General features: G+C 43.2%; 1 protein-coding gene across 1 annotated transcript; it reads right to left on the bottom strand.

Annotated features, from left to right (window-relative positions):
* Positions 1 to 4,813: 4,813 nt before the first annotated feature.
* Positions 4,814 to 12,241, bottom strand: LOC132584129 (keratin, type I cytoskeletal 12-like). Its single transcript, XM_060255931.1, has 8 exons — positions 11,718 to 12,241; positions 10,545 to 10,627; positions 9,474 to 9,630; positions 7,591 to 7,752; positions 7,377 to 7,502; positions 6,785 to 7,002; positions 6,591 to 6,643; positions 4,814 to 4,923 (listed from the first exon to the last, which is right to left on the bottom strand). Exons 1-8 carry the CDS (start codon positions 12,195 to 12,197, stop codon positions 4,826 to 4,828), a joined length of 1,377 nt encoding a protein of 458 aa, XP_060111914.1. The 5' UTR covers positions 12,198 to 12,241; the 3' UTR covers positions 4,814 to 4,825.
* Between the last annotated feature and the right edge of the window lie 1,976 nt (positions 12,242 to 14,217).

Raw genomic sequence — 14,217 nt, 5'->3', positions numbered from 1 at the left:
ATCTGTGTTTAACAGAGGTTTTTTTATAAAGACAGGGGTTTTGATCTTTTGAAAATGTATTGTTAATGGTTCCTCTTTGCAATACAGGGCTCCTCTAAAATCTGTTTCAGTGTGAGATAATAGAACTTGTCATCTGCATATAATTAAATGGGACATGGCCTATTTACTAGTCTAGGTGGGTGCAAATCTGGGTTACTGAAGCCCATTGAATTAATATAGACATTAAATAAAAAAGGAACCCAAACGCATCTGTTTCACACATTTGTGAGACAAATGGCCCTGTGGGTTGTATCTTATTTTATTTTTGTTATTTCTTTGTTATTTTTGTGTGGTGTGTGGATAAGCACAAACAATCTATGATCTAGTAAGGCTGCCCATTATTATTATTGTTGTTGTTATTGATGTTATTTATAGTCTCCCTTTCTTACCTGGACTCAAGGGATTACAGCACAATGGATAAGTTTCATTGAACAATGCAGTAGACTTGTGGAACCAACCAGAAGTCTAAAACAGAATTGAAGCAAAGCTATACACAGCAACGTAATAATTTGGCCAAGTAATTTTGTAGAACATTTAGTGCAACTCTATTGCCTACGCAGTAAAGCCACCTTGAATCATTCAGTTTCACACAATTGACAGAAAGCCATGAGAGTGGGAGACTTCTGGACTTTTGCTGTTTTGCAGGTTGGAGACCTTGCTCCAGTGAGCAAGCTGTGAAATGCCAGCTCTGTGTTGAAAAATACTTGGAAATGTTAGGGGTGGAACCTGGGGAGGGTGGGGTTTGGGGAGAGGAGGGGCCTCAGTGGGGTATAATGCCATAGAGTCCACCTTCCAAAGCAACTATTTTCTCTAGGGGAATTGATCTCTGTAACCTGGGGACTGTTAGCTCTGGACCCCATCTACAACTATTATGGACTATGAATCGCTGGCTCTTGGGCCAGACTCACTATGGACACTCAGTTTCAGTGGACAACAGTCTTATGGCTTCTATGCCAACTTCGCTGTAGAAATTCAGTCTCCATGGACTATAATCATTTGGCCCCTCTGCCAGCCTCAGTATGGACAATTAGTTGACATGGACTATGCAGCAGTGTTTCCAGCCAGGCAAGCTTCTTGGCTTGTATGTTATTGTGTGAACTGCCTGTTCCTGCCACACTAAGAGGACCTGGACCTGTACTTCACAGACAAGCTGCTCAGCCCTGCAGACAGCAACTGCACCCCTGTCATTGAGAAGACAGTTCCAGAAGCAGCCTTAATAGAAGCCATGTTCCTGAGACCATGCAGAGGACCATGCAGAGAAGGAGGAGGAGGAGGAGAAGAAGAGAAGAAGAAGAAGAAGAAGAAGAAGAAGAAGAAGAAGAAGAAGAAGAAGAAGAAGAAGAAGAAGAAGAAGAAGAAGAAATTGGATTTATATTCTGCCCTATACTCTGAATCTCAGAGTGGTCACAATCAACAATAAGCTCGTGCAACATCTCACCATACAAAAGGAATCTTCCAGTTGCCCATCAAGACAAGCTTCTTACACAATAGAGCATAGTTGAAGATGATCACCTGTCAACAACCCATATCCCCCTTCCATTGTTATACCCAAAGTGTTACAATAGGGAACAATTTGGCTCTACACTGACCCCTCTAGTTTCTTTGTTTAGAGTATGGATTGCACCCAGAAAACCATACCGTCCATCAAATTCTTTTGTTTTCTTTCCTGGGAGCCATCCTCGGGTAGGTGTCAACCATTACATGATCGTGCCACAGGATATGAAATCTGCTATTAGAAGGCTGGATTTTTAGCTAGTCAGGTGTGTCTGGAATTGGGGGTGGCCAGTCAGTACCCACACCTTGCTGTCAGAGCCACCCCCAATTCCTGATCAGTACTGGGCCCATTACTGTTAGTGACACTGGTCATCTTTTGCTCCTCCTTCCCTTAGTTTTTGCTAGAGGATTGTTCTTTGTTCATTGCCGAGAGGTATAGTATATCCCTGTATGTTTTCCGTCATACGTCCCTATCCATTTTCCTACCTATTTTCCTAGCACTGTGTGATTGCTGATAATTGTGTTCCTTGTAAACTTGAGTGATTTTTCTAAAAAAAACCCTATTTTTAGTACGCCAATCTCTTTATTTAAAGAGGGCTCCTGGGCAGACTTTAACCTTATTAAACATCATAAGAGATTAGTCATTGGTTTCACTAGGATTTAGGAATGCTGTGTTAATTATTGCACTGGAGTGTGATAAAAATTATGTATTCCAAAATAAAACTTTCTGGTAAATGTATCTTGACTTCTCTGGTTACAGTTGTGAAGTCCTGCATTTGATGTCAAACTTATACAGTAGCTGCCTAGTAAAACACTTCGTTAACAGTGCAGTTATGTTTTTGAAAACCAAGAAATAAAAGTGGAGGCACACCATTGTTAAAAAATAAATACAGGGAAGAATATTTATTTAAAAGATCTGTAGATCACACTTTCTATACCAAATATGAACTTGAGGGTAGTTTGATATGGGAAGATATGAATATATTTTAGAAATTACATCATCAAATGTTTATAGTAAAAGGCTTTTAATTTCTACATGGGTGAACCAAGAAAATTTAATAATTAAAATAGAAAAGCATGCTGTGTTGCTTTCCAAAAGGGTATGATAGTGTCCTTGAACATGGTATTTAGCATATATATTAGAAACCTAAAGTGCCGGACATTTCCTTAAAAATTTACAGCACAATGATTTACGGCACAATCCAGAGGGGGGGGGGCAGAAAGTCTTTTGGGAGCAGACGAGCCGCTACGTGGATGCAGGAAGGGTGTGCACTGACGTATGACTGGCGCCACCACAGTGGAGGGGAGTTACATAGGCGGGGGGCCACCTGAGCGCCGCTCCACCCGAGGGCAGCGGCGCTTGAGGGCTGCGACCGAGCACGAGCGGAAGTGCTGCAGAGCGTGGTGTTCAGGTAGAGGAGGGGGTGGAGATGGGGGTGCGACCAGGCTTAGGTGGTTTCCTGAGCAGTTTGGCCTCACTAATCCCCTTGCGCCTCGGCCTGGCGAGCCCCCTCCCCAGTTGTGGGCCCCCGCTCCTAGAAGTACTTCCACTCTGCCTCGCACAACTCAGTTGTTAGGGACAGGTTCGCATGGTGAGAAGCTCTGCTGGCAAGCTCCCAACCATACAGACTTAGAGTGAGGGGCAGGCAGGCACATTGGTGACGGGTTTTGCACCGCACGGTTGCTTTGACAGTATCTTTAACTTGCAAGGGGGAGAGAGAGGTCTCTCCTCTGGGGCTAACTGCTCTTGTTTCCAGGTCTCCACAGGCTCTGGGTTCCCGGAGGCTCTGCATGCGAGGACTGTAGCCCATGGCTGGGTAAGTCCCACTGACCCCCCCCCCGTCCTCCCCCTCCACTTGCTCTTGACCGCTCGGTGTGCAAGCGTCTCTGGCACTTGAACCTGGCAGTGGGCTCCATCAAGGGGCATTTGCTGAGTCCACTCCCCTGTGCTGCTGCCTGCTTCCTTCCCTTGGTCTGCTCTCTGCCGCATTCCCAACCCCTGGAAGGGCAGCGGGGGTGTGTGGCAGCTGCGCCGATGTGAGGAGGTGGGTCAGAGACTGTCCCTTTAAGAGAGCGCCCGGCTGAAATGCAGCCTGCTTTTCCAGCTGCTGCCCTGCAGGTGGTCTTGATCTCTGTCTCTGTTTTGCAGGTGGGACTCCAACACAGAGGCTTCCATGTGTGTTGCTCCACCGCCCCCCCACTCCCTCAGCTGCTTCTGCCTGCTGCTTGGAATGGAGCCCTGCCCACAGTGAGACTGCCCAGCGTGCTCCAGGGAGACTGTTGCACTCTATTCTGGAAAAATAAAGTCTGAGCTGTGCTCTTTGTTGTCTCTCCTGCTTGGCAACCGCTGCACGTTCCCGAGGCAACCCCCTCCCCTCTGTCAGTGGCCTCTCCGAGAGAATGCCTGGGAGGGTGGGCAGACTTGGTTTTTTTTTGGGGGGATGGCTATGAGCTGCCACGCTGCCCCCCACGTGGCTATACAGGGGAGGGGGGTGCTGCCCCTCAGCCTGCCGGGTTGACAGGCTACTCGACCACACAGGGATTTTGTGTGCTGGGCACTTGAGGGGGGGTGCTGGATGCATGCCCAGCAGCTCGCACTCTTAAGTTCTGTGGCCCCCAGGGGAGGTGTTCCTTGCACAAAGCAGGGGGTGGCAGCAGGGCAACTCCGTGGGGGGGTGTCTTTTGGACTTGGTCTGGCCGCTCCCAGACACACATTCCAGTCGCTGTCTAGGACAGGGAACTCCTGCACTTGGCACTTTCTGCTTGTCTGCGCATGCCTCTGCCTGCCAGCCGGCCATTGGCAGAGTCTCTGACAGCAGGAGGGAGTGAGGGGATTGACGGCCTCTCAGGCGCAGGCTTTCCGCCCCCTCGCCCGGTCACGTGCAACAGGCTGGCCAATCCTGTGGCCCCACGCAAGCCTGCGACTCCCCCACCCCTGCCTCGGCAGTGGGCCAATGGTGTGCGCCTGGGCAGAATCACCATGGCGATGGGTTCTCTCTTGCTCGTCGGGCCGTTCTTCCCCCTTCAAGCGTGGTGTAACGTCTCCCCTTTGGAAGCCAACGAGCGGCGCCGTAGATCCACCCACACCTGGGCGGCTGGCCACCACATATGTCTGGATTGGGCTGCCCATGACTCATTAAGGCACCATATAAGATGAAGCACAACATATATGAAATTATTTAACTAGAGAGGAAATTTCAGATATTACTTTGCTTTTATAATGCTTCATGCATAAGATAAAAAATAAGCAAATTCAGTTATTTCGTTGAATTCAGAATGATTGGCATTTTGCTTATAGCTTTTCTTCAATTTCCTTAACTTCAGATGAAACCACTTTGCCATCCACCACCTCCTCAACAATTGTCTTGATCTTTCTGGTTTTTGTTGGATCTAAACAGAAAGGAAAAGAAGGTTCACAAAAATATTGTGGTCATAAATGAGAGGTTCACAGAGACATGCATGCTCGATATTTTTCCCTAGTACATTTAAAATTTAGAGCGCAGCAACATGTGTCCCAGTCCAGTAAGCAATATATGCTGTGTGTTTTTTCCACACCGTCTGCACCATCCTCTATATGACAGCCCTTCAGGTACTTGAAGATAGTGATCATGTCACCTCTCAGCCATCTCCTCTCCAGACTAAACATGCCCACCTCCTTCAACCTTTCCTCATAGGACTTGGTCTCCAGACCCCTCACCATCTTCATCGCCCTCCTCGACCCATTCCAGCTTGTCTATATCCTTCTTAAAATGTGGTGCCCAAAACTGAACACAATACTCCAGGTGAGGTCTTACCAGAGCAGAGTAAAGCGACACCATCACTTCACGTAATCTGGACACTATACTTCTGTTGATACAGCCCAAAACTGCATTTGCCTTTTTAGCCTCCGCATCACACTGTTGACTCATGTTCAGTGTATGGCCCACTAAGACCCCTAAATCCTTTTTACACATACTACTACTAAGACAAGTCTCCCCCATCCTATAACCATGCATTGAATTTTTCCTACCTAAATGCAGATCTTGACATTTTTCCCTGTTAAAATTCATTTTATTGGTTTTAGCCCAGTTTTCCAGCCAGTCAAGGTCATCCTATATCCTGTTTATGTCTTCTACTGTATTTGCAACCCCTCCCAATTTAGTAGCAGCCCTTTGGCGCAGAGTTGTAAAGCAGCAGTACTGCAGTACTGTGGTCTGAACTCTCTGCTCACGACCTGAGTTCGATTCTGGCGGAAACTGGATTCAGGTAGCCGGCCCAAGGTTGACTCAGCCTTCCATCCTTCTGAGGTCGGTAAAATGAGTACCCAGCTCGCTGGGGGGAAAGTGTAAAAGACTGGGAAATCAATGGCAAACCACCCCGTAAAAAGTCTGCCGTGAAAATGTTGTGAAAGCAACGTCACCCCAGAGTTGGAAATGACTGGTGCTTGCAAAGAGGACCTTGCCGTTTCCCAATTTAGTATCATCTGCAAATTTAATAAGCATTCCCTCTATTCCTTCATCCAAATCATTTATAAAGATGTTGAACAATACAGGCCCCAGGACAGATCCTTGAGGCACTCAACTTGTCACTTCTCTCCACGAGGATGAGGAAGAAGAAGAAGACGACATTGGATTTATATTCCGCCCTCCACTCAAGAGTCTCAGAGCGGCTCACAATCTCCTTTATCTCCCTCCCCCACAACAGACACCCTGTGAGGTGAGTGGGGCTGAGAGGACTCTCACAGCAGCTGCCCTTTCAAGGACAACCTCTGCCAGAGCTATAGCTGACCCAAGGCCATTCCAGCAGGTATAAGTGGAGGAGTGGGGAATCAAACCTGGTTCTCCCAGATAAGAGTCCGCACACTTAACCACTACACCAAACTGGCTCTCTTGGAACCATTCACAAGCACTCTTTGGGTGCTATCTGTCAACCAGTTACAGATCCACCTAACGGTAAGTTGAAAGAAACAATTAAACTAAACCATGACAATAAATAAATAAGACATGGATGCTCCTATTACTTGGGCATTCCATTGATGTTTTCTCAACAATACATCTGAAATCCCAATATCTCCTTACCTGGAGTGGAATCTATTGACTTCGTACTTGCCACGGAGGCAGTTTCAAATGAGCTGCAAAGAGATAGTAGAAATGTTATGCCACAGAAGATTGCCAAAATCAAGCTTATGATGAATTTAAGCTTTCACAGAGAACGGGCATTACGATGGAGGTCATTTAATAATAAATTTTAAACATTTGGGCAGTGCTCCTACCCAATCTCGCCATCAAGTAATCTGCGGTAAGTCTCAATCTCAATTTCCAATCGGGTCTTGATATCCAGGAGCTGCTGGTACTCTGCATTTTGTCGCTCCATGTCTGCACGGACCTGGAAAAGCTGTGTTTCCAGATTTCCAATCTGAAGTTGCATTTGGGAAAGCTGGCCACAGTAGCCTGCTTCTGTTTCCGCTAGGGTGTCTTCAAGAGATTTTTTCTTTATTGAGAAAGAAAGAAATGAAATGTATGATATTAAAACAAACTTTTGCATGCTGGATCACTAGCTGTGAGGTAAGATCTTTAGTTCGTTTGATTTGAGAGCCAAAGACTCGATTTACTTTTTTAAAAATTCTGCGAATAGTTCTGTGAAATTCCATTACATCTAAGTGCCAATACGCTACATACAAAAACATATTAATAATAACCCAACAGTAGTTTTGGTGTAGTGTGAACACAACCCGAGAGAGAGAGAAAGATTGGTTTCTGGAAGGAGCAATTGAGAATGGACCTTTTGTTTCGCTGTAAGGTCATTTTTGAATAATGTAAAAATGTATGTTCCTGTTTAGTTTGGAGTCGAAGTGGTTACCATACCATAGCAAATTGAGACTGCAGTTCTATTTCTAGGCTTTGTAGAGTACGTCTCAGGTCTGTGATTTCACTTTTCCCCGACTGAAGCTGTTCGGTGTTTGAGGAAATTTCTCTTTTCAGTTCCCCACTCTGAAATATCAAAATAAGAGGGATTTTTAAAAATCCAGTAATTCTATTCAGTAAACCTATTAAAGCAAATATTCTCTTTCTGACATACCTTTTCATTGAACCAGGCTTCAGCCTCTTTCCGATGCTGTTCAGCAACTGCCTCATACTGACCTCGCATATCGTTCAGAAGTTTGGTCAGATCAATCCCTGGAGCTGCATCCATTTCTACACTGACTTGACCAGTGGCATTGCTTTGGAAACCTTGGAGTTCCTTAAAAATCAAAAAGAACTGGCATAGTAATGGTCAAAAAGATCAGCCTGATGTTAGAGCACCTACTTGGATACACATTCTTCAATATCATATAATCTAGCATTTAAGAAAACTAATACACTTCCTTGTACTGAGAGATCATTTGTATTTCTTGTGTCAGGGAGGCATGTTGGCATTCAAGCACATGAGGAGAGATGAGTCCCCAGTATAACTGCCATGTCTCCTTGACCACCAGCTGCCAGCTGGGGATGTTACAGTAGGATTACCAAATCCAGGTTTGGAAACTCCTGGAGATTCAGGGATGGAGCCTGGAGAAAACAAGGACCTCAGTGGAGTACAATGCCATAGAGTCCATTCTCCAGAGTATCTATTTTCTCAAGGGGAACTGATCTCTGCAGTCTGGAGATGAGCTGAAATTCCAGGCGATCCGCAGGCTCCACCTGGATGCTGATGTTCCTAGTCCATAGACACTTGGGCATGTAGGGTGGCTGCTGCTTTCAGTAGTGTACGTTTGAAGGTATCTGTTTCCAAAAGCAGTACACTATGGTTGCCAGGTATTTATCATACACTGGTGGGAGAGGGAGCCTTCCAGGAGTGGGGTGGGGCTCTGCACAATGTCCCCAATATGATGATGTCACTTCTGTGCGATGCCATCACATCAGGGACATTGTGTGGCAGTGTTGCTGTTTGGGGGTGGGTTTCATTGTGTAGCATTGTGTTGCTGTTTGGGGGCAGATTTCCAAAATGGGGGATCCCCCATTCCTGCCTGGGGAATGGGAACCCTACAGTCAACAGCTTTATCAAGTAGGCTGAAAGTCAAAGCAACTAATCTCAGTGTTTTCATTTGACTGCAAAGCTCAAAACCATCTTGACAGGATACCAAATCCCTTTTTTTCTCTTTGCTATTCTTGTGGACGTTGACCTTGGAAAGTGATGTAACTATCTCAGTCATGCATTTATTTCCCATGAATTTTAGAACATATGCAATCCATATCTCCCCTCTTGACCAGTTAATAAAAACTGCTTGTGAAAAGGGTTTCTGGGTTTCCCCCACCCACCCATGTGCCAGCAGGGGATGCAACCAAACTCATGTTTTAGTTCCTTTTAGTAGTATGATGCCATTTTAATAACTAGAATAATGACCTACAAAATAAGCTTTCCTCCTTGTGCATGCCTTGTATGCTTGATCCAGTTTAAGCCAACTTTTAAAAATTCAATTGAATTCTGTAATCTATTTTGTGAGAACCTGTTACTTCTAGTTGGTCTATAGCATTCATTTTTACAACAGGGAGATTTAGAAATATTAAACACTGCTTAAATGTACATTAGCTTTTATTCAACAGCTACCATTCCTAATTGAGCTAAATTCTGTCTATAAGCTATAAAATTGGCTGTTGGACTCATAGTCCTGTTAGTGCTTTACTGTGTATTACATAGGGAATCTTGCTATATAGTGTTTATTCTTTAGATTTTTTAATAACTATATTTAATTTTTTTGTACAATGTTATCTTTCTGTTTTGCTAAATCAGAAATCTGGAGGGGAAATCACTGTTTGGTGTTTAGTTCTTTTTTTCCCTCTTTGTGTATACCCTTCATATCTGAATTGCAAAAATAACAAAGAATTTCTTGCATGGTGACAATGCAAATGGAGCTTGAAAACATAGTATTGAAAGGAGTTGACAAGAAAGAAAATGCTAGAACGATTGAAACAAAAGCCTACTTCTTCATGGTTCTTCTTGAGGTATGCCAGTTCCTCATTCAGACTTTCGATTTGCATTTCCAAGTCAGTTCTGGTCAAAGTCAGTTCATCCAGGACCCTACGCAGGCCATTAATGTCTGCTTCGACAGCCTGGCGAAAAGCCACTTCGTTCTCAAATCTGAGAAGAAACCAGATGTACATCTCCCAATCAAGTCAAAGTCTCCCAGCTAATAATGCAGAGATACATTTGTGGGAAAGAGCTGGTGCTGAATCTACCATAGTGCCCTTGATATATTTGGCCAGTTCAGAGAAGAATTCCTTGGTCAGGAATAACCCATTCACCAATCACATATTAACTGCACATGCTTGTTTCTCTGATTTTGACAACATTGTTCTGCTTGTCCTTTTATTTTTTATTTGCTCTTTGTGATCTATATCTGTTTCTCCTCCCCAGGATTTTAACTTGGAGTTTCTCTTTCAGCTTCTGATCTTTCTTTTTTATATTTTTATTTCTGCTGGTTTTAAATAGCATTGTTTCCAACCGCTAAAACCTCTAAACTTTAATCTTTGCATTCACATGATACCAAAAAATTATTTTAAAACACCTAGACATAATTGCTGTAATGCTCTTTTCTTCTGGACTGTTGCTTACCTTTCACCTATTTTTTGTGTTTCAAATTCTGCAATTCATTTGTCCCCCCCCCCCCCCCTGATTATTTTTAGGTGTATTTCCCCTATTCTTTCTTTTCCACTAGATTTTAATATACATTTTAGTTGCTCTGCCTCTTCCTTATATATCTGGTCTCTTATTTCTTTATATATCACTCCCTTGCGCTGGGAGTGATGCTAAATATTCAAAGGTGCAGGGAAGAAACACTAAACTGTGAACTTTTAGGGATTTTATGATTGTTGCTTTTATTGTATTTTTTATAATGTTTTATTTATATTGTAAGCTGCCTTGAGTTCCATAAGGGAAATAGGAATAATAATAATAATATCTCAAATTGCAGAACACCGTCTACCTGTCAAATACCTGACTGTGACAATTAACAACAACGAATTTGAGAGCCTTCATTAAATTATTTTACTTACTTCAGTCTGAAATCTTCAGCTGCCAGTCTTGCATTATCGATTTGAAGGACTATCCGGGCATTATCAATAGTTGCATTGATTATCTGGAAAACAAAGGGTATTTCTGGGGAATGCAACTTTGTCTTGATGATTCTTTGCTTACTGGTACTAGTGCAACAGCGCACACAAATGAAACCAGGATTTTCCGCTCCACACCCAGAATAGGGTGCAGCAACTTTCATGGATGTTTCTGGGATCCTTCCATAAACCCAGTGGTAAATGTGAAATGGAGCATTTATCTCTATATTACACAACTGAGCTACCCCCAAGGTTACGCTGCTCGTTTAAAAAGTTATGCTAAACAGCAGGTTAAGGTTTTTCTTACTTGATTCTTGCATGACATTATTGGAAAACTGTTTAACTGGATTTATTTGAATAATTTTGGTATATGTAAATTTATGGTATTATCAAATATATTTTCAAGCACTGCACAATTTTTTAAAAATGCAAAAGCAATTTATAGCTAGATCTTAACACACATTTACCTATTTCCAAGCAAGTGTGCATAGTTACACAGGGTACGTTTTAGCAGATTATAATTGTTTTATAGTACAGTCCTGTGTAGTTAGTCCAGTCTAAACCAACTGAAATCAGTTTTTTTTAACAACAGTGGAAAATGACCCATACCTAGAACAGTGTACATTAAACTATACCTAAAGCAGTGTACATTAAAAGTAAAAAGCCTACTGTCTGTGAAAACTTCCTTAATACTGTTAAACCATTGTTTAACACTCAGAATGCATTACTATGTTTTAAAAAATTGCTCACACATTGCTATTGCCATTAAATAAATTAGGAACAGAGTGAGAACATAATGCTCAGTGCCTCAGATGTGGCATGAATCCTGCTTCACACTAACATAGCTATCCACCTGAACCTATGCATCCTGGTTGTGTTTCCTTGAGATCAATAAGGCAATGAATATAATATTATAAAAGTGAGGTTTATTAATGGTAACCGTGGAAGGATACCCTTGCTATATATAACTGTAAGGTCAAACAGCAACAAACTACAAGTCACAGTATTGTAAAGTATAATTGATTCACCTTTAAGAACAAATAATCTGGGGAAATAAGAACAATAATCTGGGGAATTCTGTTTGTAAAGAAATGCAGGGTCCTCATGACCGCTTACCTTGTTCTTGAGATCTTCAATTATTGGATAGTATTTGCTATAATCTCTGCCAGCCGCTGAGCCCCCGGCACCTGGTCCATTTTTCTCATACCATTCACGTATTTTGCGTTCCAGCTCAGTATTGGCTTCCTCCAATGAGCGCACCTTGTCCAGGTAGGCAGCTAGGCGGTCATTCAGATTCTGCATGGTTTCCTTTTCAGTGCCCGCTAAAAGGTTGCCTTCACCTCCAGCACCAAAGAACCCACTGAAGCCAGCAACTGAACCTCCACCAAAGCCACTTCCCAATCCTCCACCATATCCACTGCCCGGTCCTAAACCACTACTGCCACCACCCCCAAAGCTGAGAAGAGACCCTCCACCAAATCCTCCCCCCATACTCCCTGAACTACTAGCACTAGATAGCCTAACAGAACCTCCACCAAATGCGCTCCGGGAAGAGAACTGCCGAGATCCAGCAGATGTTCGGATGGAGAGAGCCATAGTATACAAAGTAGATGTTGCTCAAAATCTGGTGCAGGGATGGGGTGAAGCAGAGTACTTTTACTGTCAGCTTCAGCTTTATATATGAAACAAAAGGGAGTGTTTGGCTGATGAAGTCCACGCCTCCTTAAGGCAACACATGTTCATCTGTTGCCTGTTCATCTCTGTTTCCTATTCATCTCCTGACCAAGTGGGCTGATAACGTTCAAACCCCAAATTGTCCATCGGTGTGGAAAATTCAGTGCCCTCTGGGTGTTTGTTCTTCTAATGGATGTATTGGGTGGAGATAGGCTTAGAAATAATCCATCTGCTGCAACTGAAGCCAGAAATATCTTGTGCTCTATTAGACCCTTCCCTCCCCCAATGAATTAATTTTTAAAACTTCATTGCTTTGGTACACTGTAAGCAAATTATAAACCTTCCCTTTTCTCATATTGTTAATTACCTTATGGGTTTTTGGTCATGTAAAACAAAAACACCTTTTTTGTTTGCATTGTTTATACACTGTTGAATACATAAATTATTGAATGTCTTCATGAGGGAACACCATATGATAGTCTGTGGTTTGTTTAAAGTAATTCAAACATTAGAAAAAAAAATCCCATCAAAAAGCATCTTCTCTTGTTGCATTAGGGCAGGCTCAGGCAAAACATCTTGTTCTTCCACATATAGATGTGAGTGTCTTAATGGATATTCACGCATCTTCCCAAATACAGTTATACTGAAGCTGTGTTGTACCATAAATTCACTGTTGTGTGTTAATGAAAGGCTATGTTCAGCAAAGCACTCATGCTTCCCGAACCCCAAGGCAAGGACCCAAAGACAAGGGGCACTAGATCTATCTGCCCAAGGAGCTTTGCGCTTCTGTTTTCCAACAGCAGCCCTAGTGTGACATGATAGGGATTCCAGCCTCCATGTGAGACCTGGGGATCCTGTGGAATTACAACTCATCTCTAGACTGCAGAGATCAGTTCCCGTGGAGAAAATGGCTGCTTTGGAGGGTGGACTCTATGGAATTGTACCCTGCTGAGGTCCCTGTCCTCCCCAGGCTCCATCCCCAAATCTCCAGGAGTTTCCCAGTCTGAAGCTGGAAACCCTACTCCCCTCCCCCTTCCCTACTGGTGGGCAGGGGGAACCTAACAGCAAACCACTTTTGGCATTAACAGAATGTTCAAAATTGGTTTCTTGATGAGTTGGGTTTTTTTTCTTGCCATTCCAAGAAAAAAAAAAGTCAAAAAATCCCACTATATACGGATGGGGCTTTGAGTGCATTACAGTCACCTTGAATCTTTCCCCATGTCTTGTACTCCCTTGACATCCTCTTGTGCCTCAAGAATATATATGATCTGTTATCGACAGGTATAAAAGTAGATGCACAACCTTTGGTCATTGCTATTGCTCACTAAGGTAAAGCCATTCTAGTTTAAACTTCATTTGCCCTTTCTGTGAAATAGCAATGCTGGCCTGCCTAACAGGAGAGTTAGGACAAAAGCAGAAAGGATTGTAAAGCAGTTTGAAAACTTAATGATAAACAGTAGCTCAACAGTAGATCAAACTGATTAAGATGTACAAGGCACTCCGGAAATCATGTATGATCGTGTTGTCAGGATGTTCAAGGTGAGGTTATTTCCCTTATTTCCTAATTACATTCTTAATCCACTTTTCCTCCATGGAGGACATGGTGGCATATAAGGTTCTCAGATTCTTTGTTTTATCCTCACAACGACCCTGTGAGAGAGGCTAGGCTGAGAAAGTGACTAGCCCATTGTTACCAATGCACTTTATGACAGAGTGGGATTTGAATGAGGGTCCGAGTCTCAGTAAGCATCACCCTAGCTCTATAGCGCGATGGGTATGGACTTGGTGTTTGCTCAGTGAATAAAAAAATACTGGATAATCTGTGCATACTTAATTCTGGCAGAAACACGTCATCTTAAAATAACTTTTGCAAGCCTTATGAAATCCTTTTGAGATATGGCAGGGTATGTTACGCTTCTTATTTAGAACAATGTTCCAGAGA

The sequence above is a fragment of the Heteronotia binoei genome, chromosome 15 (assembly GCF_032191835.1).
Source record: "Heteronotia binoei isolate CCM8104 ecotype False Entrance Well chromosome 15, APGP_CSIRO_Hbin_v1, whole genome shotgun sequence".
Taxonomy (NCBI): domain Eukaryota; kingdom Metazoa; phylum Chordata; class Lepidosauria; order Squamata; family Gekkonidae; genus Heteronotia; species Heteronotia binoei.
The sequence above is the reverse complement of the archived record's forward strand: the minus strand, read 5'-3'. Positions and strand labels throughout refer to the sequence as shown.